This window comes from Rhinolophus ferrumequinum, chromosome 25 (assembly GCF_004115265.2).
Source record: "Rhinolophus ferrumequinum isolate MPI-CBG mRhiFer1 chromosome 25, mRhiFer1_v1.p, whole genome shotgun sequence".
Classification (NCBI taxonomy): domain Eukaryota; kingdom Metazoa; phylum Chordata; class Mammalia; order Chiroptera; family Rhinolophidae; genus Rhinolophus; species Rhinolophus ferrumequinum.
This window is the reverse complement of record NC_046308.1, coordinates 4,298,419-4,324,135: the sequence shown is the minus strand read 5'-3', so window position 1 is coordinate 4,324,135 and position 25,717 is coordinate 4,298,419. Positions and strand designations below refer to the sequence as shown.

Below are 25,717 nucleotides of genomic sequence, written 5' to 3'. Positions count from 1 at the left end.
GTAAAGGAGAGAAAAATCCCCCGTTGTCACGGGATTTGCCTGTTACTGGAGGAGACGAAGCGAATATGTAGATTATACGGCATGTCACTTGCTATGGGTAAGCGGTTTTAATGATTAGGAAAGGAGGGCATCGAGATGACATTTTAAAAAGTCCTGATGGATGTAAGGGAGCAAGCCACGCACGTAGCAGGAGAAGATGTGCTCACGGAGCCCAGCACATAACGTGATCAGTTAAACCGTGCTGAATGCGCGTGAAGAAACGAATGGCCCAAGTCAGTGGTGAACATAGGAATGAGAAGATAGTGTTCTTAGCACTCACGGCAACTTCCTCGGAAGTAAACCAACATTTATTATGTACCCCGGCATGGGAGCCCCACTATTAACCCTGTTCTGCATCACTGTTAACCTGGGGCGCCGGGGCTGGGGTACGTTTCTACCCATTCCCTCCACTGTCCTTTGGCCAGCACGCGGTATTGTGCTGCCATCTGCCACCAATTGGCGGAAAAAGTGAGAGCCGCGGCAGAATCCCTCCCTCCGAAATGCTTGCTGGGTGTGGAAAGGCGCCCCTGGCCTAGGTGGCTACTCCGAACAAATGGCACCACCCCGGCCCGGCCCCCGCCGCCGGCATTCTCTCTGCTGAGGTTGGCTTTCCACTCGACTACGGCGAGGGCGCGTTCCCGGCCCGCCGGAACCCAGCGGCTGGAGCGAAGTTTCTGGCGGGCCGGGTAGGCGGCCGGAAGCGGAAGTGCTGGCTGGCGGTGTCCGTGAGTCGTCCCGCGGCAGCGGGGAGCGCCATGGAGCACGTGACGGAGGGCTCCTGGGAGTCTCTGCCGGTGTCGCTGCACCCCCGGGTGCTGGGTGCGCTGCGGGAGCTGGGTTTCCTGTACATGACGCCGGTGCAGGTACCCGGCGTGGCCCGGGGAGGAGCATCCTCTGTGCGCAGCTGGCAGAGGGGGACGGGCGGGCTCCGAGCGGGCCAGGCACTCGCTGAATGGGACACGGCCGGTCGGTGCTAGCGTTAGGGCTCGCAGCCTGGAGTTTTCACCCGTCCAGCTGGGACTTCTGCCGCGTCCTCGGGCTGCCCAGATTCGGGTGATGCCAAGCTGGTTAATGACAGGCAGGCAGAGGCGGCTGGCGGCCGCGCACCTGTGCCAGGGTCATCGCACCCCTACCCACCTCCGTCTTTGGGTGCTAGTGCCTGGTTTATAGCCTGGCCCTGTCCCCTCTAGCTGTCAGACCGCCGGCAAATGACTTAACCTCTCTGTGCTTCATTTCCCTTCTCTGTGAAGTGACAAAAATAACGTTGCCTGCTTCATAGGGTTGTTGTGGGGATTCCATATGGCAGTGTTGGGCACATAACGGGAGCTAGCTCAATAAATGTTACCTGTTACTTTTATTGTTATTATTTTATGGGTTAAGTGAAGTGTTCAAATTTATTCTTTTTTTTCCCAAGAAATTTATTGAGGACATATCAGGTACTCTGTTTCTGGCCTCTGCGGATTTTGTAGTGTTGGTCCCTACGCAAGGGCCGTATTTTCTAATGCAGAAGAGAGAGAAAGGAGTAAAGGAATAAGATAATTTCAGTTGCTGATAAGTATTTGGAAGGAACTAAGACTGCTGTGATGGACAGTGACAAGAAGATGCAGACTAGGAGGGAGGGTAGGGTATTAGGGAAGGCCTCTCTGGTACCTGAAGGAGAAGGAGCTGGCTGTGGGGTGACTGGGGAGGGGGGTGCAGATTCTAGCAGAGAGAAATGCCAGTGCAAATGCTCTGGGGCAGGAGGACATGGGCTTGAAGGAACCGGAAGAAGGCCTTTGTGGCTGCAGCATCAGGGGAAGTGTAAGATGAGCAAAGCAGGGTCTTCTAGGAGCTTGGATTGTGTTCTAAATGCAGTGGGAAGCCATCGTCTATGGGTAGCTGTGCAACAAAGGAAGGGATGTGACTGCTGGGTAGAGAATGGACTTTAAAGGGGTAAGAGGAGAAGCAAGGAGGTCAGTTAGGAGGTCATTGTCAGTGAGAGGTGCTGGTGGCTTGGAGTAGAGGAAGCCGTGGGTGTTGAAAAGTCAAGTTCAAGATAGCTTTAGGGTTGCTGAGGTTGCTGGTAACCCCCTCCTCTGGTTACCAGAAGCCCCCTTTTGTAACCAGAGGAGGGGGTTACGAAAGAGAGGACCCTAAAGGAACCCACAGCTTTCTGTCCTTAGCGGCTTGGTGGATGGTGGTTCCGTTTACTGACATGAGGAAGGCTGGGCCGGGTAACTGAAGAGAGTTCTGTTTTGGGATGTTGAGTTGAGATGTCCGTAAGCTCCTCAGGAAAGATGTGGAGGAAGCAGGCAGGGCTGGAGATAAAACTTGGGGGTGCCGTGTGCCATGCCTTGGGAATGTAGTGCCAGTGAGATCCAATCTCTGCCGTCAGAGCTGATAGTCTAGGCCTGTGCCGTCCACTAACGTCGTCACTAGAGACATGTGGCTGTTGAACCCTTGACATATGGTGAGTCCCAATTGGGATGTGCGCTGAGTGTAAAATGCTCAGTGGATTTCGAAAACTTAGTGTGAGAAAAAAAGAATAGAAAACACCTCATTCATTTCTAAAATATTAATTCTATGTCGATGTGACAATAGTTTGGGTTAAGTAAAATATGATAATTCACTTCATCTCTTTTTCTTAGTGTGTCTACTAAGAAGCACCTATGTGTCTAATCTGTTTCTGCTGGACAGCAGTGGTCTAGAGCAGAGTTTCTCAATCCCTGCACTTTTGACATTTTGGCCTGGAGCCTTGTGCAGAGGCTGTTAGAAAAGTCCGACATGCTGTGCAGGGGTGAGGTCGGGCTCAGGGAGCAAGGAGTGGGGTCCTGGAGGAGTGACCTCGAAGCCAGGCCCCGAGTCTGCTTCAGGTGTAGCCTCTGGTTGCTGAAACCAAAGGGACAGGCTTCTCATAACACCTGGAGGCCCTGCACAGGGTTTAAAATGAGAGGGTTTATTGGAATCATTGTTCTCTGGTACTAGATCTGGAAAGGACTTAAAACTCAGTGTCTTCAAACTCTTCCTGGTCCAGAGAGGAAAAGTAGGCAAGGCAAGACTAGAATTCAGGGCTCGGAATCCCGCTCAGCTCGTTCCCCCTACACACGTCTGTGCAGACACCGTTGCCATTGTATCTTTGAGCCTGCCCCTCTAGCTGCCCCATTGTGACTGCTCATTCTGCTTTGGGTTGCGTCCCAGTGCCACCCAAGACATTCCTAGGGCTTTGACCCATCTGTGGAGTTGTGCCATTCTCTAACCAGTGCTTTGCCATCTCTGTTCAGTCTGCAACCATCCCTCTGTTCCTGAAAAACAAAGATGTTGCTGCAGAAGCGGTGAGTACTGTGTGTCCATGCAGCCTGTCCTGTTTCCCTCCAGAATGAGCTGTGACGAAAAGCCACCCCAAACCTTCTCCCCTGTCAGGTCACGGGTAGTGGGAAGACTCTCGCTTTTGTCATCCCCATCCTGGAAATTCTTCTGAGGAGGGAAGAGAAGTTAAAAAAGAATCAGGTAAGGATGGCTAAGGGATTTGTTTTCACTTCGTCATCGGAGAGTTTGCGGTTGAGTAAGAAGCTAGTCTAAAGCTTGAAAAAATAAAAACACAGTCTATCCTTATAATTCGCAGATCTGTATTTGTGCATTTGTCTACTTGGTAAAATGTATTTGAAGCTCTCAGATCAGTACTCCCTGTGCTTTCATGCTTATCCGTGGACTTGTGCAGAGCAGTGAAAAATTTGAGTGGCCTGCTGTGCACGTTCCCAGCGCAGTTTTCACAAGGCGATGGATGCTCTGCCTTTATTTCAGCTCTCACGGTAACAGGTGTCCTTTCCACGGTCTGCTTACTGGCGTGATTTTTGCGGTTCTGTTGGTGATCTCGCTGGTTAAAATGGCCCCAAGCAAAGTGCTGGAGCGCAGTCCGTGTCCCTGAGTGCAGGGAGGCTGTGACACGCCTTGGAGAAAACACAGCGTCAGATAAGCTTCGTTCAGGTGTGAGTTGCAGCGCTGGTGGCTGTGAGGTCAGTGTTAATGAACCAGCAATACATGTATATTAAATAGGATCTTGAAACAGAAACACACATAAAACAAGCTCACATACTGATTGGTCGATAAGCCTGTGACCAGAAGCTCAGCGGAACCTCACCTTGTATTTATTCTGGGGGCGGTGGTTGGGTATTCACTGATTCATGTTCATGGCACTTTATAAAACAGAAAGAAGTGCTGTGAATAATGAGAACTGACGGGGATTCAAAGTCCTTGCTATGCGCTGTGAGCGGATGCTACTGAACAAGCCCAGGGAGTGCTGTTTCTCTGGGAGCTTCCTCCGTGAGGTGGAGGGTACCGTGTGTGTGTGTGTGTGTGTGTGTGTGTGTGTGTGCGTGCGCACGCACACGTGCGCACACGTGCACTGCCCCATGCACTGCTCATCGTGTCCCTTCTCCCAACGTGGGCAGGTTGGAGCCATAATCATCACACCCACTCGAGAGCTGGCTATTCAAATAGATGAGGTCCTGTCTCATTTCACGAAGCCCTTTCCACAGTTCAGGTAAATTGGATGCAGTGTCCCTGGTAGCCTTGGCCGTGATTTTGCCTGTCCTGCTCAAAGACCTGCTTATGTTTTAGCCAGATTCTCTGGATTGGAGGCAGGAATCCTGGAGAAGATGTTGCGAGGTTTAAGGAACAAGGGTAAGTTTGTTTCTGCTCATTCCTTTGCTTGCTCTTGGCACTGAACCCAAGAGAAATTGATGCGTGGTCTGGGCCTACCCGGAAGCTCCCCTTTTGGCAACCACCTCCTCCCCAAAAAGGTTTCTTTTCCGGGCCCAGCTCCCAGTTTGCTCACTGGCTCCTTCCTTTTGACCCTGATGGACACTCCCCGCCAGCGAGCCTTACCCCTGCAGGAGAAGGGAGGTCGGGGTGTGGTCCCCGGCTCTCCCTAGGCAACTGTACTGGGCTCAGGGCCCTGGCTCTTCTTTGAGCTCTAAGTGCTCTCATCCTTCCCGGGGTGCTCTCTGACCTCGCCCTGAGCCCCACACCTACAGACATCCACGTGTCAGCTTGGCATCTCTCTGACCTCGCCCTGAGCCCCACACCTACAGACATCCACTTGTCAGCTTGGCATCTCCCCAGCGACTCACAGTTGTTACAAACATGCCTAAAACGGGGGCTTGGAATTTTCCTCCCAAACTTCCCTCCATCTGGAGTTCCCCTTTCATCTGTCTACCCATGTGGTACTCCTGAAGTCTGGGAGTCAGCCTTGACCCCTCACCATACCCGCCAGTCCCCTTCACAGTTCACCTTCACCATGTCTTTTGCATTTTCTCCAAAGCATACCTCTAACCCATCAACTTTTCTCCATCTCCATCTCTCCCACTCATTTCTCTCCTGGACCCTGCAGTGGCTTTCTCTCTCAGCTGTATTTCTACTCTTGCCCTCTTATAACCCACTCTCCACATAGCAACGCAAAGTGGCCTTCTCAGAATGCCAGTCTGATCATGTCACTCCTTGAAAACTCTCTAGTGGCTCCCGCTGGCCCTATTAGTACAGAGCTTACGAGGCCACTTCTCTACTGCCACCCCATTGCCACCCTACCCTGCTGCAGTGACCTGGCTTTTTCTGGGTTCTGCGTGGGCCAGGCGCTTCTGTATCTCCAGGAGGCTTGGCGAAGTCGGGATGGTGTCTGTCTGGCAGCATTATTTTTTTCCAATTCTCTGCTGTTCTTGTATATATTTTTAAATTGAATGTATTGGGGTGACAATGGTTAGTAAAATTTGTCTTGCAGCCTTTTATTTAGCATGGTGCTGAGTTCACAACAGGTATTTAACAAACATTCGGAATGTATGTGTGAGTACATGGTGTCCTCACCCCTTTGGATTTTATTCAGTCCCACCACGAATAAGGTTTGTGAAGAGCAGTGATAGGTTTTACGCCCAATTTGTTAGTGAATCTTTATAAAGAGAACTCTCTTTTATTGAGTGTTCCCTGTGTTCCAGCTATAACACGAGATATTTTCCAGCAGGGGTCACAAGCCATGTTCGTCCAGGGTCAGAGGAAAGTGTAAATGTGTGCAGGAGGCTGGGTGGCGACTGACGAGGAGATGCCCAAATACTCATCTCCAGCTGGTAGTTGCCGTGTGGGACTCTGGCTCAGTATTGCCAGATTTTGAATTTTTAAAAAGAATATGGAATTCCAGGTTTTTGTGTGTTACCTCCAGATTTTTTTTAACTGTTGGCATGTAATTTGCATTTTACAAAAGCTTCCTGCAGGTTGGCCACTCCGTGGGGGCACATTTGGCCTTCAGTCTGCCAGTTGGTGCTCTACACCTCAAATTATCTCTACTTCTGTGAACATTCTCGTTTTATAGATGAGTTACCTGAGGCCTGCAGTAGTGGAGTGACTTGTTCTAGGTCAGGGGTCTGTCCACGTCTGTAAAGGACCAGATGGTACACACTTTAGCTTTGTGGACCACACAGTCTCTGTCACAACTGTCAGCCCTGCTGTCATAGTGTGAAAGTCGCCAGAGGCCACACGTGAATAAAGGGGTGTGGGTGTCCACCTGTAAAATGTCACAGAAACAGGCGGAGGCCATTTTGGCCGATGGCCCGGAGTTTGCTGGTCCCTTCCCTGGGTCTCAGCCTCAAGCCCATGCATTTCCCACCCTGCAGCACTGTCCCCCCACTTTCCTGTCCCCTTTCTCTTCACTGCGATCTAGGTGACCTTTGGTCGGAGGAGGACACAAAACTTAGTTTTGGAATCACCAGTATCCCTGAGATCAGAGAGTGCAGTGAATGTTGACTTTGTTTTCCAAGTGGGAATATCGTCGTGGCGACTCCAGGCCGCTTGGAGGACATGTTCCGGAGGAAGGCGGAGGGCTTGGACCTGGTCAGCTGTGTGAGGGCCCTGGATGTCCTGGTGTTGGACGAAGCAGACAGACTTCTGGACATGGGGTTTGAGGCAAGGTACTGGTGTTGGGCTTCATTGGCTTCGGGTGACACTGGACGTGGAAAGGGGAACAAAATTACCTCAGAGCTGTCCTTAACAGTCACGTCTGCACATCAAATCCTTAGGGTGCCTGGTCCTTCAAATTCTACCCACAGTTTAAATTCCAGTTCTTCTTTCTTCTTAAGACGCGGTTTCCTTCGTGGTTTCTTGTAAGGTGTTTTTTTTATAAACAGCTGTTTTGGGATATAATTCAGGTAGCATACAATTCACCCATTTAAAATGTACAGTTCAGTGGTTTTTAGTCTCAAAAAATTTTATGTCTTAATTTTATTCTCTTAATTGCCTCACGTTATGAAAGTATAATTATATGCTTATATTGGAGAAACCTTGGAAAAAAGTGATAAAGAAGAAATAAAAATCACCTATAATCTCAACTCTCAGTAACACCTGTAAATACTGTGATGGTTTCTCATTCAGTCTTTTTAAAGACCTGGTTAGTATCACAATGCACTATTTGTTGGCTGTTCTGGTATATGAGGGGTTAAGTTGATACCCTTTTTCTTTCTTTCTTTCTTTCTTTTTTTTTTAGCATAAACACCATCCTGGAGCTTTTGCCAAAGCAGAGGAGAACAGGCCTTTTCTCCGCCACGCAGACACAGGAAGTGGAGAACCTGGTGAGAGCTGGCCTCCGGAACCCTGTTCGGATCTCGGTGAAGGAGAAGGGGGTGGCTGCTAGCAGCACCCAGAAAACCCCGTCCCGCCTGGAGAACTACTACATGGTGAGTCCTGGTTGACATTCTCACAAGCCCTGCCGTTTAGTGTGATAATGGCTGGGCCTCAGATTAAGCTTGGTGGTGACCAGTTAACAATACTGTATTGCAAATAAATACAGTAAGTTGCCAGGAGGGGAGATCGGAAGTGTTCTCGTCAAAGAAGAAAAAGCTAACTACGTGGTGTGTTGTATGTGTTAGTTACGCTGATTACGGTAATCATTTCACATTGTATACATATATCAAATCATCACATTGCACACCTTAAATATATGCGACTTTTATCTGCCAATTTTATCTCAGTAAAGCTGCAAGAAATAAAACAAGTATTCTAAGCTAAAGCAATGTAATGAAAACTTTATTTTTTTTTATTAGAATTGCTCTCAGTAAGCTTAGTTCTTTCCTTTTAAATGATCAATTGTAATGATTGTTTTAGTAATTTATTAGATTTTTGTGTTTCTTCTTACTCGAAAAATGATTCCCTAATTTTTTCTTAACCTTCCCTGTCTATGTTTTATCAATATGATACAGTGTTCTCACTAATACACATTAAGCTCTTAAAGCAAATAAGCAACAATGAACAATGATGAGTGTTGTAGGGATTAGCTTGCAGTTTTCTAGAAAAGTAAATCTATAATAGGATACCCCGTGGTACATTTTAAAATGCATTTGGGGACTGAGCAGGACAAGTGATATGGGTGGTCATACTTGTTGAATGAGTGAAGAAGTTAACGTGGGCGTAAGTGTATGTTAAGCAGTCTCCAAGGACAGTGTGTATGGATCTCCTGCCCCCAAGCCCTTGAACGTTCCTAGTACGCATGCGTGGAGCATGCTGGGTGTGGGCACGGGAAACACTGGGTTCCCAGGCCCGTCAGAACGAGCCTGAGTTAGAGAAGGACACAGCCAGACACGCAGGTGACACACACAATCATAGGATGGACTTGCTCTGAAGGAGACTATGGGGTGACAGTGGTCTGCTGCTTTGTAACCTAAATGTTCGGTAGTTTTGATCTGCACCTGGGAATAGCTGAATCTGCAGCAGTAAACCCTACTGTGATTCTTCTCAAGGCAGTGGGAGGGTTTGTGGAAATGTGATTGTTTGGTAGCGAGGCTGCCTCTCTTCCTGTTCTCTCTCATCACTGGGATGGTCCAGGAGGCAGCTGGGAGAACCCACAGGCCACTGCCACTGCTTGAAAGGCCTGTCTACGTCAGCCAGGGGACAGGCTTTCAGGCTTTCTTTGGGGCCGGAGGGCTTCCTCAGCCCATGAACACAGCTATACGCTTGCAAGGAAGTGGGCTGGTATCCAAAGCAGTGTCCCTGTTGCTGGGGACTAAGGGCGGCGAGAATTTGCAAATCGGAAACTGCCTTTTGCGCAGCTGCCTGGAGGATGTGGTGGAGGTCAGACAGGGTGTTAAACTTGGCCTTCACATACTGAGTTGCCCCGAAAATAAGTCCCGAAAAATTAATTAATTTTTGCTCCATCAGGGGATGTCTTATTTTTTCATGTACCACAATCTACATTTATTCAAATACAGTCATGTCATCTTCTGGAACATCATCATAATGTACTAAATGCGTCTGTCTGGCTGACGATCTTAACTGGGGCTTATTTTAGGGGTAGGTCTTATTTTCGGGGAAATATGGTATCTGCCTGAGGCTGGGCCGGCAAAGTCAGGAGGCCAGTTTTTCCCCGGCAAGGGAGGGTTCGGTATATAGTTCAGTGGTTAAGAGCCGGGTGCGTATCTTACCTTTGTCCCTTAATAACTGAACTAGACGAACTTACCAGTTCATCACCTGTCAAATGGGGGCTCTAGTCATACCCACCTGATGGGATTGTTGAGAGGATTCATTTATTAATACAGATGAAGGAGTGTGGCCAGTTCTGAGTACATGGAAGCACTAGTAACTAACTGTGAGCTTTGGACACCACTGTGACTGCTGTTGCGTTTTGCTATTGTGCGTTCATTTAAGTGATTGCATTTAGAGGTGCTTGGAAGAAATTCCAAGCTGAGAATTTGGTTTTGGTAAAAATGGGGGAATGCATTCCATTGGATTTAAATGTCCCTAGTGTAGGGTCCTGAATGGTGCACTCGATTGCGTCTCTCCGTGGAGGTCTTTCTAATAATGATGTACATTCCTTTTTGGAAACTTGTGTTCACTTTAGAGCGGTGATTCTGAACTTGGTTATACATCAGAGTCTCCTGGGCTCTCTTATGTGTTATGGATTTCTGGTCCACTCCTGGGCCTGTTGAACCACCATCTGTCTATACGGCATGCTGTGCCCGAGAACCTGCATTTTAACAGCCTTCCCTGTAGGTGGTGTTAGGCCGGCATGGGGACTGCCTGTGTGTTGGCATTTGGGAACTACTGGATTAGGTGACTCTGTCGCTCAGTTCTGTGTTTTGTGAGTTATGTGTGACAGCAGCACATCCTAATGTTTATTCTGGGCTAGGGGGACCCATGAACATTCTAACCAAAGTGTCCTGTTCATGCAGGAAATTAGATTCCTTAAAACTTAAGGCTGACAGTGAAAGTAGCGGTGGGGATTATTATTGTCTATAAATTTGTTTTTATTAAAGATTTCCTTTTTACTTTGTAGGTATGTAAGACCGATGAGAAATTTAATCAGCTGGTACATTTCCTTCGAAATCATAAGCAGGAAAAGCACCTGGTCTTCTTCAGGTAATGTTTCTGGACTCTGGTAGGAGACATGGGGGTTCAGCCTCACCCAGAATGCACAGGTGTATGCAGGCCTCAGATTTGGAGTTCCATTTAGGATGGTCTCTCAGTTAGGAATGCTTTTGGCTGCAAAGAACTGAAAGCCCAACTTCTGTGGCTCAAACAGGAGGGGTTTATCTTTCTTCTGTCAAAAGGCCGGAGGTAGGCGGTCCTGACATTGTTTTACGTCTCAGCAATGTCAGGGTCGGTGTTTTGCAGTTGTCCTGGCCTCTTATTCCTGTGTATTAGCCCATAGTTTCCAGATGATCACTGTCCCACCCGTGGTCCTGTCTGCATAGAAAACAGATAAAGGAGGAAAGGCAGAGGGCGTGGGAAGAGCAATGTTAGCTATACCCATCCCTTTTCATCAGAAGAGAGAAAAGCTTTCTCAGAAAGCCCTCCGCCCTAGCTGACTCGGCTTTCATTTTATGGGCCAAAGGTGGTCACTCGCAGCCCCTCACTTCAGAAAGGTGGAGAAAGTGAGTGTGTAGCTGTCCCAGCTTCTGTAGTGAGGGCGGAGGAGGTTGGGAACGGCCGCCAGCCCAGTGTCTGCCACTGCGGCGTTTGTCCTGTTGTCGGAATGCAAGATAGGAATGGATGTGTGTGTTCTTTGGCCTTTCCCCCCATCTTTCAAATACACCTGTGCTGGTGTCTTTTTGACAATACCAAAAGAATTTTTGTTATTTTCCATCTTTCATTCCACCAATAAAATGTTTAGCTATATTGACCCACAGTTAAAAAATGTAGACTGATACACACACACACACACACACACACACACACACGAAACTGATAACAAAGATTTCACAGAACAGTGCACTGAATGAAGTGGGAGGCATTGTTTTCTATTCTGGTCCAGACTCACTAAATTGATTTCAGGGCCCACTGGATTACTTTCAGGATGTGTGGGTTGTGACTCTCAGTGTGTCAAACTGCTTTATTACGTACTCATGTGACTTGTGGTGGGAACAGTGAAGTCACTTGGCACGACTACTTAAGTAGACGAGAGTTAGTCCTGATTGGAATTCTGCAGCCTGCAGTGGGAAGAACACTGCAGAAGGAATCGAACCTTGGCTCCGCCTCTGCCACTCATACAGCCTCTCTGTAGGCTTGTTCCCTCATGTGCAAAAGGATGTGAGGTCATGTTAGAATCCCTCCAAATCAAAGGGATTTGGGGTAAACGTTATTAGAAGGGTGCTGCATAGGGAACTCACAGACTCAGAGAGAAAGTTGGGTGCCCAGCCCTTGGGAAGACAGGATCCGGGAGCCCCAGAGATCTCCGTGGCCACCCCTTTAGGGCATATTCTCATTGGGATGACCCTGCTCCCTTCCATTTATCCTTGGGTGACTCAGAGCCGAGACCAAATGTCTAGGACAGAATCTGACTGGCCTAACTGGGGTTACCTGATGAGCCCTGGGGGATCACATTAATGGGGGAAGAAGCAGTTCCCCAAAGGGGAAGCAGGAATGTTTGAAGTCTTATCAAACTATTTATATTTAAGAAGACACCACACTGTTTTTGTTCTGAACGACTGCTTCAGTTTCATTCCTTTCTCGGGGGCCAGGAGATTCCCCTTGCTAGAACATCTTTAGAGAGTGGGATTACATCTTTGGGGTTTTAGCTTACGCTTAAGGGATTTGGCCCAAAGCTTGGCCTTTCATTGGCAGAGAGGGTTTGAGATTTCGAGCTTGGCTGCGGATGACATTCGTAGCCACTCTCCGCATTCCGCCAGAGGATGGGGCCATCATGCAGCGGGTGTTCACGGCCTCCCTCCCCCAGCTGTAGGAGGACCCATGGCAAGGACTGAGCTCTCTGTCCCTCCGCAGCACCTGTGCCTGCGTGGAATACTACGGCAAGGCCCTGGAGGCGCTGGTGAAGGGCGTGAAGGTCATGTGCATTCATGGCAAGATGAAGTACAAGCGCAACAAGATCTTCATGGACTTCCGCAAACTGCAGAGGTGGGTGGCTCGGCGGAGGCAGCCGATCACGACCACAGTGCACTATTGCACGTCCCTCTGCCTCTAAACCTCTGTGCCTTGTTTTCCCGGCCTGGAGCCCGCTTCCCCCTCCATCCCTGTTGTCACACCTTCTCTATCTAGATGCCCGAGCCGTCCCTCTGTCCCGACCCCATTAACTTTGCTGTATCTGCCGACTTTCCTGCTAGAGTTTAAGCTCCGCGAGAACAGGAACCTGTGTGATATGTTCACTCCTGGATTCCCGTGTCCATCCCAGGGCCTGGCCAGTGGGGGGTTGGTAACTATCTGTTAAATGGGTGAATAGAGTGGTAGGTGCAAACCATTAAATCCAGCTTGAAGTCATCGAGCCCTTGCCTGCACAGTCGGGAGTATGTGTCTCAGTGACCATGACTTGACTGTGACATAAATGATGCTTTTCTGTTTTTCGCGATTACCGAGCATCCCAGCTACGTTAAAAGCAGCTGGGAAAGTGGCACGTCCGACTTATACCTCAGTCGGAGAGTGACAATTTTCAATTGTTTTTTTAAGTGGCTATAAAGGATTTGACCCACTACAGCTTCTTTTTTCAAGTGGAAATATGCTAATTTAAAGGATCCTTCATCGTCTCCTCCCCACCTCTTGTTTTGATTGGGAATTTCTAAAGCCCTAGAGATTTTTAGGAGGAAGAAAAATGAACATTATTACTGAATATTTGCTTCTGTGAGAGGTTCTGGAACTTGTGTATTACTGTTGTCGTCACTGAGATTAGTAAAGACTGATGGTGATGAAAATGGTGACCTCCTCACTCAGAATGTGTTCTCTCATTTTCTAGCGGGATTTTAGTGTGCACTGATGTGATGGCCCGAGGAATAGATATTCCCGAAGTAAACTGGGTTTTGCAGTACGACCCTCCCAGCAATGCAAGGTACAGCATGATAGAATGTTACCCTCTAGGAATCTAGCCTGGGGAAGTAAACAAAATGACGACTGTCAAACATTTTAAATGGCAAAAGTGGGCAAATGGGTGAGTCAGTGGTATGTCAGTAGTGACACCATATTACACAGATTAAAGGTATTTTCAAATACTTTTTCAAGTTCTTGCAGAAATGTACATGGTAGAATGTTTAAAGGAAAATAGTACCTAACACTGTATATGAAAATTTCAGTTATTCTCCCACAGTAAGCACATATTCCTAATAAGTGCTTCCAAACATTAGAAAAAGCCTGTAAATACAACCTGAGCAATAGTGGTTACTTCTCGATGCAGGGCTTACAGGTCCTTTAGTTGTTTTTGTTTATACTTTTCATTATTTCCCAGATTTTCTGTTAGGATCATGTCCTGCCTGTACCATCAGAGAAGAATGAGTTTAAAAGCTTTATATAGTTCACGTTAAATGTCTTACAGAATCCTGCCTGGTTTTCAATGTATATTTAATCGCCAACTCTTCTATTTCAACACTAGTAAGTGGCAGAGTTGGGAATGAGCTGTGGAGTCTGGCAGCCCCAGGCCTGTGCTCCACTCAGCCATCGTCACAGGCTGACCGTGACCCTGGCCTGTGTTCATTTTCTCACAGTGCCTTCGTGCACCGCTGTGGCCGCACGGCCCGCATCGGCCATGGCGGCAGTGCGCTCGTGTTCCTCCTTCCCATGGAAGAGTCATACATCACCTTCCTGGCAATTAACCAAAAAGTAAGCTGTCATCTCTTTTCACATAGACCGCCCAGTGACGAGGTAGTTGGAAAAGTTCTTTTCCAGCAAGTGGTCTGGAACTTAGATTAGGAGTTGCCAGGCTGGTGAAGTCAGTGCGGGAACCTGGCTGGCTTTAAGGCTGCGGGGAGACACCAGCCTCATCTAGGGTGGCAGCCGCTGCTTGGCCCCCGCTGAGTGTCACTATTTGGGAACGTGGACCGAGTGTTGCCATACTTTCTAACCAGAAACCAGGATTGTTATGTAAAATCTGATTTTAAAATTTTCTTTAAAAAATTTAAAATATTTTTTGGACCATGTGAAATACTTGGGTTGGAGTTGGGCTTCACGGCCTCCGATTTGAGATTAAAATGAATTGTTTGGCCTTTGGCTTTATTGGCACTGGCTCTGATGTCTTCGGAATGAGGTGGTTCCAGCCAGAGAATTGACAATGGTCTCTGTACAGTGCCCCCTGCAGGAGATGAAACTCCAGAAACACACAGTAGACCTCCTTCCAAAGCTCAAGTCCATGGCCCTGGCCGACAGAGCTGTGTTCGAAAAGGGCATGAAAGCTTTCGTGTCGTTCGTCCAGGCTTATGCGAAGCACGAATGCAGCCTCATCTTCAGATTAAAGGGTAAGATGGACTTTTTTTTCCCCCTTTCTTGGTTCAAGACGTTGTTTCTCAGTCTAGTTGTGTAGGACACAGCTCCCTGGCCCATGTTGGTATTACAAGCCTTGTGCTCCCCCGGGATGAGGCAGTCGGTCGGCCAATCGCAGCCCAGCTCCCCCTGGAGCCGCTGTTCACAATCTTAGCTATAGAGGGCGCAGCTAGCTCACTGGCCCATGTGGGAATCAAACCAGCGACCTTGGCGTTAGGAGCACGGCGCTCCCATCACCTGAGCCACCGGGCCGGCCCTGGACTTTTTCATATAATTGTGTCTCCACCTTAAACATCTGATGGTTTTACAAGGATTACAAGTATGAAATTGGTTTGTCTTATAAAAATTGTAAGCATATGTCAGGGTTAATGTTTTTTCAACATTTAACAGGAAGTCTTCCTAGGATTTGAGTAGACAGAGAATAAGCTGGCTGCTGCATATTCCTTTTTATTAAAAATGTAATTATTTTCATTCTAATTACAATGAATCCATTAGGTTACTTCGTTAGAAAAGGTGATGTTGCAAGGACCTCCCCTGGGCTGGCTGTCATGGTCCCATCCTGGCTGTGCTAACACTGGTGTTTTGGTTTAACTAGACCTTGACTTTGCTGGTCTCGCTCGAGGCTTTGCCCTGCTGAAAATGCCCAAGATGCCAGAACTGAGAGGAAAGCAGTTTCCAGATTTTGTGCCTGTGGACATTAACACGGACACCATTCCATTTAAAGATAAAATTAGAGAAAAGCAGAGGCAGAAACTACTGCAGCAACAAAGGAAAGAGAAAACCGAGAATGAAGGGAGAAAAAAATTCATAAAAACGAAAGCTTGGTCAAAGCAGAAGGCCAAAAAGGAAAAGAAGAAGAAAATGAGCGATAAAAGGAAGAGGGAAGAGGTAACGTCTGCAGTTTCATTACTTACATATTCAACCTAGAATTCAGAACAAATTCTACTGAAATAGTTATCTTTTGATTGGAATTGAGGGGAGCTCTGAAATGTCACGCTGGTGACTCGCGTGGGAATGCACTGCTTGTGGGAGCAGACCGGAGAGCAGGTCACCCCTGAGTAAAAGCTGCTGGTTTCACGTAGCATACTTGCTGAGGAATTCACTGGTTTTCTGGTCTCTTCTGCACTTAGGGTTCTGATATCGAAGACGAGGACATGGAAGAACTTCTTAATGACACAAGGCTTTTGAAAAGGTTTAAAAAAGGCAAAATCACTGAAGAAGAATTTGAGAAGGGGTTGCTGACAAGTGGCAAAAGGTCAGTGAAGACAGATCTTGGGCTGTCAGATCTGGGAGACGACTGCTGATCCCAGGGCCCCAGGTGAGCAGACCCCACATGGGGCCACTCACATTTGCTTTCACTGAATGTAAGGCTTTGCAACATGCAAGCCTCGTCCCATCTCTGAAAGATGTTGTTTCAGACTGGGGAGACATAAGGTGGGGTTCACACTCATGAATAGTTTACTAAATACGTACCAGCCTTGAAGACGTCCAGCGAAAGAAAATGTAAAATCATTTGGGTGTAAATAGTAGATGATATTTATTTCGACGGGTCACCTATAATAGAGAGTTCATTTTTCTGGGGCTATTTTATACTTATTTTTTAAATTTTTATTGGGGAATATTGGGGAACAGTGTATTTTTCCAGGACCCATTAGCTCCATGTCAAGTTGTTTTCAATCTAGTTGGGGAGGATGCAGTGTACTGGCCCATGTGGGAATCGAACCGGCGACCTTGGTGTTTTGAGCCCTGCGCTCTAACCACTGACCCACCAGCCACCCTATACTTAGTTTTTCACATACAGATACTGAAGTATACTTGATTGTGGGCTATTGGAAGTTCCTTAGGTTTTCAGGCACTTGGCCTCCCCCGGAGTCCTTACCCCTGGACTTAGGTATCTCTCTGGTGTGCTGCACAGAACACCTGGACAGGTAATGTGGCTGGATTTTCCTTTTCTAAGAATAGTCCCCAGTCCTGTTTTATTGGGAGAGTATCTGAAGAAACAGGAAGTCATGTTCTGGGAAAGAAAACTGTTCTGCCTTCTGTTGAATAAACTGTATTTCCTTTTAATCATCTGTATCTTAAATGTGTGAGTGTGTCATCACCAACGGGGCCAGTACAGCGGGGCCCAGAGTCAGCTGTCAGTACTGAGGCAACACTATATCAAAACCTTAATTTATTTGAAAAGATGCTGAATTTGTTCCCAAGTCCAATTCTTAAAAGTTATTCAGGTCCCAAACATGTTAAGATTGACATCTTTCACAGACACAGAATTGAAGTTTACAGATGTTCTGGAAGGCGTCTTCCTAAGTGGTGAGCCATGCAGGATACTCCTGCTAAATGTTGTTTCAGCCTTCCTTCGCTTCTCTGGGGAGTTTACACCGTTTGGCTCGATCCTGCCCAGGGGATGGCAGCCCCTGGCTCGTGTGCACTGCAAGCTTGATGCCAACTGAGCAAGTGTTTCCCGCCGTTCTTCTAAGGCACCATATGTACCACGTGTCCCGTGCAGCCATTAGTCAGGTACTGAAGGGGCTCCTGGCTGCAGTAGGAACGAACACCTGCCTTTTCAGGCCTGCAGCTCTTTGATGCTTTTGGCAGATCAGTTTGGAGTGTGGGGAAGGTGAAGGGAGGGAGACTTGGGCACGTCTTCTTTTATCAGTTAAATGGCCAATAATGGAACGCGTATTTCTGGAAATAGGAAATGAATGAAAGTATCTGGAAACTAAGCACAATTTAGGTTGAGTTTTTGGGGAACCATGAACATATTTAAATGGGACCGAAATGAATAAAAAATTCTTCAAGACTTATGATTTTAAGTCCTTAGTCCACAAGTCTTCATTAAAAAAACAACCGGGTTTTGGCCTGGCTCAGCGAGCGGTGAGGGCACTCACGCTGCCCCAACTGCATCAGCTGCGCGTGCGGGGACGGACCCAGTGGTTACAGATACAGCTTGATGAGCTCGTCGCTGACTGCAGAGGGTGTCAGCACCCCCAGGTCTGTAAACAGCAGTGTTATTAAGGAGGGGGCGGTGTAGTCGACCCAGGGGTGCTCCTCTCTGAGGTCCTGTCCAGTCTGTGCCGACTTCAGAGTGTCTGCCTTGTACTGAGGAGAGAGGAAGCGTACATTAGGCTGCCCCACGTCCAGGGCTCTGCACTCGGGGGGCCTTGGCTGAGCAGTCGGTGCGGCTACCCGGACGTGCTCTCTGGAAACGGGGAGAAGCCCGCTGAGCAGCACACTGCTGAGGGGGGCAGACCATGTCTGTACCATGTGTCCTGTCACTTGTGTGCTGGATTAACTCCTCCAGCCGCTCCGTATAGCAGTATTGATAGGGAGTTTCCCATGGATTATCTCAGAATCGTCCTAACTGATAATACTGTTACCCCATTGTACCGAGAACTGAAGTTCAGGACTTGCCCAAGGTCACATGGTCAGAAATGGCAGAGATGGGAGTTGAGCCCAGACATGGACGCCAAAGTTTGGACTGTTAACCGCCAGCCCTCCTGCCGCCTCAGCCGGTATCTAGTGCTCAAGTGAGTGACAGACTGAAATTCTGGGGACAAGTTAGACTGTGAGTCTTGGGGACAAATTAGACTCGGTGAGTCTAACCACCACCAACTTCTCTTTGTATCCCGGATGTTGGAGGAAGTAGCAATGGGAAGTGAGTAACTTACTGGAACATTCTTAGAACAGCATTTTTTCAGAGGTTTTTGTTTAGACTCAAATACCCCTTCAAATATGTCAGACTCTTGCCTTAAACTTATCTGGGACATCTTGCTGGTTTAGTGGGAAGAGCCGCACAAACTTGAAGCTTTCTGCAACCACATAGAAAGGTTTGTTCTGCGCCTTGGCACACACGGCCATCTGATTGGTTCCAATCTGGGAAGTCAGAGAAAGTGGAGAATGAGATCTCACAGCACATCTGAAGTGGAAGCAACAGACAGTGTGTGGGTGAACGTAATGTGTGTAATTATGGCTTTGGAATTAAAGAGCATCTTTTAAAAAAACAGGATAGACATTTTTCCAAAGCTATATAAATGGCCAATAAACACATGAAAAAATACTCAAGATCCTTAGTCATTAGGGAAATGGAAATCAAAACTGCAATGAGATACTGCTTTATACCTACTAGGATGGCTGTAATTTTAAAAAGACCAAGTAAGTGAGGGCAAGAACATAGATAAACTGGAATCCTTGCACATTGCTGGTGGGAATGTAAAATGGTACAGCCGGTGGGTTAAACATTCTCGTGGTTCGTCAGAAAGCTAATCACAGAATTACCATCTGACCCAGCAATTCCACTCGTAGGGATATGCTCAAAAGGACTGAAACTAGGAACTCAAATAGATAACTGTACACCCATGTTCACAGCAGCATTCACAACAGCGAAAAAGTAGAAACAACTCAAGCGTCCCTCAGAGGATGAATGGATAAACAAATGTGGGCCATCCATACAGTGGTACATGATTCAGCCATAAAAAAAAAGGAATGACGTTCTGATACATGCTGCAGCCTGCATGAGCCCTGAAAACGTCATGCTAAGTGAAAGAAGCCAAACTCAAGAGGAAAGATATGATATGATTCCACTTATACCAAGAATTGGCAAAAATCACGGAGGTGGGAAGTACACTAGATTGGGGCTGGGAGAAGTGGGGAATGGTGAGTGTTACTTAATGGTGACAGTTTCTGTTCGGGGTGATGGGAAAGTTTTGAAAACAGACAGTGGTGATGGTTGCACGACGATGTGAATGTAAATCCCATTGAACTGGACACTTAAAAATGATTATGTTCAGTTAAAAAGAAAACCAACCCAATACCCAATTCCGTTAAAACATGTTTTGAGAAAATATAAATTACATTCTCTTCATTTACATAGCTCAATCTTCAAAGCAGAAGGAAATCTGACCGAAATTGGGCTGAGCACTGGTGTAGGACCTGGAAACAGCTCGATGCAGTGACGAAGCCCTGAGGCCACACGGGGTTAGATGGCCGAATAACGTAACACACAACACTGTTTCAGTGTCCTGGGTCCACAATACATCACCAAGCCTTAAACACGGAACTGTGGAGAACCGACGCTCCTACCTTGTTAATAATTCCTCCATTTTCAACAACTCCTTCAGCACCAACTATGACGAGATCCACTTTCTCCATGATATAGCTAAGGGAATTGAAAAAAAAATTGTTTTATGGTCTTTTCTTGGCTCTCGTTAGTAGCATCACCACCTGCAAAGATTAATATTCCATTTTTACCATGTTAAGTTCCTCCCGTAACTAACTATTTAAAAGAGCACTTAACATGAGACAAGCCTGCACTGTTACCAGTTCTGCTGCCGGAGGCGTTAACACCCGTTTTGATCAGGACCCCATAGTAAGATGTACACGCCTCCTGGCCACCCGGTACGTGCTCACATGTGTGCGTAGCAAGCCAGAATTTCATGGCCTGGTATTTATCCTTACTACGTGAGGTGCATTCTTTTCTGTTCTGCTTCAATACAGACAAAACCGAAATTTAAAACCTATTATGATCTGAAGTTGGAAAGAAGTATCACACAATTTAAGAATCTTTCTGGTAGGGTGAAGGCCAAAATACCTTTTAAAATGAGCAATTAGAATTCTCAAAGTGCTTACTCTTCAACACATCCCCAATTTCCTCACTCATCTGCCTTATGTGTTTTCTTTCCAAGGGATCATTATTCCTGTTTTCTCTTGTGAGGTACAGACATGTCACGTCAGTTTAAGTTGCATGGGTGAGTCGACGAATCCCAGAGTCCCACCGAGGACACCCATGTCTTCAGATGAAGAGGGAACACTAACCAAATGTGCTGACCTTTGCACTGTAGTACTACGTAAAAGACACCCATTCTTCCAGCACCCTCCAGCCCTGTCTTCTGTGGACACCGTCAAGACCTTGTAACGAGCTTGCTAGTTTAACTCAGTTGTCAATTAAGAGGCAGGACGCTAACCAGTGCCGGTTTATGAATGGGACTCAAACCTTTAATCTGGACACCCCACTCTAAGCCAACCCTGGGAGTGAGTGAGGACAAGTAATTGTGGCTGGGGAAGCCAGGCGCTTACCCAACAGCGGCGTCCAGGACCACGGTGACCGGGACGTTGAGGTGGCAGAGGGCTTTGGCCATTTTCTTACTGAAAATGACATTTTGAGAACATCAGAGAAAATCCAAGAAAGTCCCATAGTGGTGTATGACGAGTCACTTAACTGACAATGACAAAACATGTTAGCTTGAAACTCAGGTAATGTCAATGGATGAAGGGGCAGATCCCAAGACTGGACTGAGGAAACAAGAATTTGGGTTCTTTAGAAGGAAGTGTGTGTTTCAGGAAAACTATAGTCTCGAGGACTCTGGGTAAAAGATGCAAATTCAGAAAGAAGAAAATTTGCACGTCATTATCTGCTGGATAGATGTGAATTGTGTTCTTTGATAAAAATGTTTCAGTTGACACAATGTCCTGCTATTCCTCTGATTTCACTATTAAATAAAACCCCTCGATCCTGTACTGGGACCTACTGTAAGTTCAGTGGTTTTTCATCCGGGCAGGCCCAGGCCCAGGCCCAGGCCAGGCCGATGGACGGGCACTTCGGAGCCATGGCCTGGCTCCTCGTACAATGGATCGTAACCCTCAGTTTGTTCCTTAAAATAAATGACTGCTGGGCCCCTAAGCAAACGGAAAGATACTTGCCCTGATAAGTCAGGCTGTGACTCTGTAATGTACACACTGAAACGCTTCTTGGCCACCACAGCTGCCTCCAAGACTCTCAGGACCACTCGGGAGTTGGCATGAGTTAATATTTTCTGTGAACCGAGAAATCTCTGTCAGTGGGGAAGCTTCCGACCATCAACCATACCCTTGGCCACTCTAATACACATTCCTGGAACCCCAATGCTTTCGTTATGCTTTCTCACTAGTCAACTATAATCAGAAGAAAAGGTCTTGATGGCACAACAAGTTCTAAACCCACATGTAAGTTGAAAAAGGTTTCTGCCAGAGAAATAGATCATGGGTCTCTTTTCCCACAGCAGATACAGAAATGGAATCCCCATACCGTGGGCAAAAGCCTTTACATCTGGAGGCTCTGTTAGGTTCCTTTGGGTTATTTTTTCTATTTCCAAGACATGGTTTGCACACTTTGGCCTACAGGCACCAGGCAGGGAGCATAAATAAATGCAGTGGGTTGGATGGGGCTGGTCCCACTGTTGTCACAGGGTCCCACTGTTGTCAGATCATCTGATTTTTCTAGAGGAGCCCAAAAATCCAGTATTTAAATGTTAGTTAACTAATTTTTTTAAATTTATAAACCCTGGGGTAAACGCTGCCCATTGTGGGCCAGATACAATTTGCAGGCACTTACACGTGACCTCTGTCCTAAGGAATAGAGGACGGCACAATGCCAGATGGACATAGCTCCCTCGCTCCTTCCTGGGCCTCACCCGAGAGCTTGTTAGAAATGCAAGTTCTCAGGCCCCAGCCCAGACCTACTGAATCAGAATGTGCAGTTCAGATCTCCAGGCGGTTCCTCTGCATGTTGAAATTTGAGCCGCTCTGCTCTAGACTTAGTGTAAATCAGCACCGAGGCAGGTGTACCCACCTTAAACTACACAGGTACAAATGAAACCCACAGAAAGCCGGCAGCGTGGCCGAAAGCAGAAGCCCTGAGACAGCAGTCATAATCTTGCTTCCACTTGGCTCAAATGGCTTTGTTTGCAACCGGCTTTTGTACAAGTTCTCCTCACACCTATTATGTCATTTATTTAATAACATACTTCAAAGGTTGGGAAGAGGGTAATAAAACAGGACACGATTTCAGAGTCAAAACGCAAGCATTTTATGGTCAGTGGAGGCTTAGATGGCGCAAAGGAGGGATGCTGGTGGGAGAGACATCATAAAAGTTTTATTACCCCTGTGCTGGGAGACTGACTAAACTTGCAGTTCCTGTCTTTCCTAACTTATAAACAGTAGGCAGCTTTGCATCTCTGTAATAGCATCTGAAATTAAGTTAAAATCTCAATCCAGTGCTAACCTTCAGTAGGAAGACAGACAATATTAACCAGTGACAAATGCTGTTCTGTGTTGATTTAATTCAGATTAATTGAGTACATACCCAATAATAAAGATACTTCTTTAATAAGACACCTTATTAAATCAAGAATCACGCATGCTATCCCAGTGTTGTTCTCTGCCTGTTTAAAATGACAACCTATAACAATAATATCAATATTAGTGCTTGCTGTGTGCCAGGCACAGTGCAGAGTCCTTACACGTACCATCTTATTAATCCCTACAACAACCCTATAAGGTAGGTGCTATTATCACCCTTATTTAGCAGATAAGTAAACTGCAGCATAAAGAAGTTAAGGAACTTGTCCAAGGTTACACAGCAATTAAGTGGCAGAGGTAGGATTTTACCCCAGGAGTCTTTCACTCCAGAATCCTCGCTTCGTTACCACACGTGATATCTACTCACCGCCCCATCTTTGATGAAAGTATGGCACAGATCTGCAATTTTATTTCTCGACAGTGATATTCTCCTGAGAAAAAGCTCTCCTCGCTCAATCATGATCTTTTTACATTTGGAGTAATCCTAGGAAGAAAAGAGCAAAATGAGGGGCAGCGGAAGATCCAGGCAAAGCAGAGAATATTTACAGCCGAAGAGAGAAGCAGAAAAGGAATGCGAGGCGGGTAGCGGCTTACAGAGTATTCCAGGGATGTAAGGCTGATGAAGCGCAGGAAGAGCTCCCCACCCGAGGACACGGCCACTGAGGAGTCCACGCCACACAGGGTTTCTATGGCACTGGTGAGATTCGCTCTCAGGCCCTGGATTGTCTCTCCTGGATTGATCACACAAAGAATGTGATGTTTACTTTCGTATCACAGCCCCTGGGTGAGTCTGTGATTCATTCATTCATTCAATCAATATTTACTGGGTGCGTACTGTATGCCAGGCACTATTCTAGATGTCAGAGATATATCAGTGAGCAAGACAGACAGCGTCCTTGCTGTGATCGAGTGCCCTTTCTAGTGGAAGAGGCTGACGATAAACTAGCACACAAAGAAACAAGCAAATTAATTATAGGTTGTAATGAAGAGAGAAAAAAGCAGAATGACGAGAAAGGTGAAGCTATGCTGGAGGTAACAGGGATGGCCTCTTGGAGTGGGGACCACTTAAACTGAGACCTGAGTAAGAAAGGATCCAGCCTCATAAAGATCCAGTGGGAAAGGTTCCAGGAGCAGACTAGAACAGTGCAAAGGCCCTGAGATGGGAACAAACTTAGCATGAGAAACAAAGAGAGGCCAGCATGGCTGAAATGCAGTTCAGTGAGGGCCATCCTGGAAGGAAATTAAGTAGCAGTGGCAGATGAGGTCTGCGAGGCGGCTTAGGTGTTTGGATGTTATTTTAAGTACAATGGGAAGACATTGGAGGTTGTCCTAGAGACACATATGTCTAGTCCAGCCCTTTGGATTAAAGAAGGCCTTATTATTTTGCTTATACAAGATGTCATGCTATACACCCAGATGCTTACATTTAGAATGCCTGAATTAGTAGGTGATCGCAGTGAATGACTTTAATACCAGAATTTATTCTGGAATGTTCTCTGTAGCATCTGCATAGAATCTGGCACAAGACATAAGCTCAATAAACAGTTGTAAAGCTGAATTATTGCTATAATTTAAGCTTCGTGGTCAATTTGACATAAAATGGTGACTCTTGATTCAAAGTATATTTCATTTACGAAAGGGAATCCATTTAATGGTAACAAGGACTCGCTCCAGGTTAAAAGGAAGACTAAAATGAAGAAGCTGAGTTTGGGGCAACATTACCTTGTGTAGACACACATACATCTCTCACTTTCTATACTTGTATTAGTTATTAGAAGACTTTCCTAAGGCCCAGCGTGTTTGAGGATGACCCTCTTTACCTTTATCTCTTTTCAAGAACTCCAGCAAAGTCCGAATGGCAGCCACTGCTGAGGCTGTGTCAGGATCTTCTTTCATCTGAGACTTAAAGTATTCGATTAACTCTGAGAAGAGAGAAAAAAGTGACTCATCAAATTTGTTTATCAGGATCTAAGGCCGGAGAACTTGTCAATAACTGTTGACCTTAAGAAGCAACATAATTTAAAAACTACTTTTCATGTGTTTGGCTTTCAGGGGAATGATAAATGTTGATGGGACTAGAGATGACAGCTACTGAATGATAGTGAAAGGTCATTCTCCCTCTTATCCTTGACCCCAAGTTCTGAGAGAATTCCAGAGTCAACCATCTTATCAATTTCTCCTGTACCCCTGCGGGCAGTCTATGCTAAGTCAAGCCTGTTCACATATAAACTTATTTACGTGTATGTAGAGGTCAATCCCCTTTTATCTTTTTAACATGAAAGTTTGCCCTTGTATTTCACTTAATAAAACACTTCGATCACCACACTAGATGACCACATCAAACACGGCTTATTCTCTCGATTCTAGTACCAGATCCAACAGAGCAGGGAGTCTTATTCCTATCCCACATATGGGGAAATCAAGACTGCGAAGACCTGACACTTCGTCTAAAGTCTTACTTTTTTGGACGAGGGCAGTGGAAAGAAGCGTGTGGAGAGGGGGTGTCTGCAGATGCTCTCAGAGACCATCCCCTGGATACCGGAGCAGCGAGAAAGATTAGTTGTGACTAGAGGAACCACATCCAGCAGAGCAACCTAAGTTTGGAAAGTGACCTCTCCCTGAGCCCAGCCTGTGTGTGCGAGGTGGAGGGACCCCTGAGCGGCTCCGCTTTGGTCCTAGCAGGCCCATCCCCTCCCGATTTACCCTTGTCGTCCATGGTGCCCTCCGGACCGCAGAGCCCGAGGGGCCCGGAGCCGCTCGCGCTACCTGCACGAGTCGGGTGACCGCGCGGGCTCCGAGCCACAGAGACTGACAGCGCGCGGCGCGGCTCCGCACTCCACTTCCGGCGCTTTGGGGGCGGGGC

General features: G+C 46.8%; 2 protein-coding genes across 2 annotated transcripts; one reads left to right on the top strand and one right to left on the bottom strand.

Annotated features, from left to right (window-relative positions):
- Positions 1–747: 747 nt before the first annotated feature.
- DDX55 (DEAD-box helicase 55) lies at positions 748–16,082 on the top strand. The gene is made up of 14 exons (XM_033097783.1): positions 748–902; positions 3,300–3,350; positions 3,439–3,525; positions 4,467–4,558; positions 4,636–4,698; positions 6,819–6,968; positions 7,541–7,730; positions 10,322–10,404; positions 12,268–12,399; positions 13,229–13,321; positions 13,971–14,085; positions 14,549–14,717; positions 15,338–15,630; positions 15,873–16,082. The coding sequence occupies exons 1-14, from the start codon at positions 795–797 to the stop codon at positions 16,044–16,046; spliced, it is 1,800 nt and encodes a 599-aa protein (XP_032953674.1). The 5' UTR covers positions 748–794; the 3' UTR covers positions 16,047–16,082.
- Positions 16,083–17,582: 1,500 nt separating this feature from the next.
- EIF2B1 (eukaryotic translation initiation factor 2B subunit alpha) lies at positions 17,583–25,707 on the bottom strand. Its single transcript, XM_033097785.1, has 9 exons — positions 25,558–25,707; positions 24,675–24,776; positions 23,449–23,585; positions 23,222–23,338; positions 21,439–21,551; positions 20,815–20,883; positions 19,822–19,897; positions 18,490–18,615; positions 17,583–17,841 (listed from the first exon to the last, which is right to left on the bottom strand). Exons 1-9 carry the CDS (start codon positions 25,568–25,570, stop codon positions 17,677–17,679), a joined length of 918 nt encoding a protein of 305 aa, XP_032953676.1. The 5' UTR covers positions 25,571–25,707; the 3' UTR covers positions 17,583–17,676.
- Between the last annotated feature and the right edge of the window lie 10 nt (positions 25,708–25,717).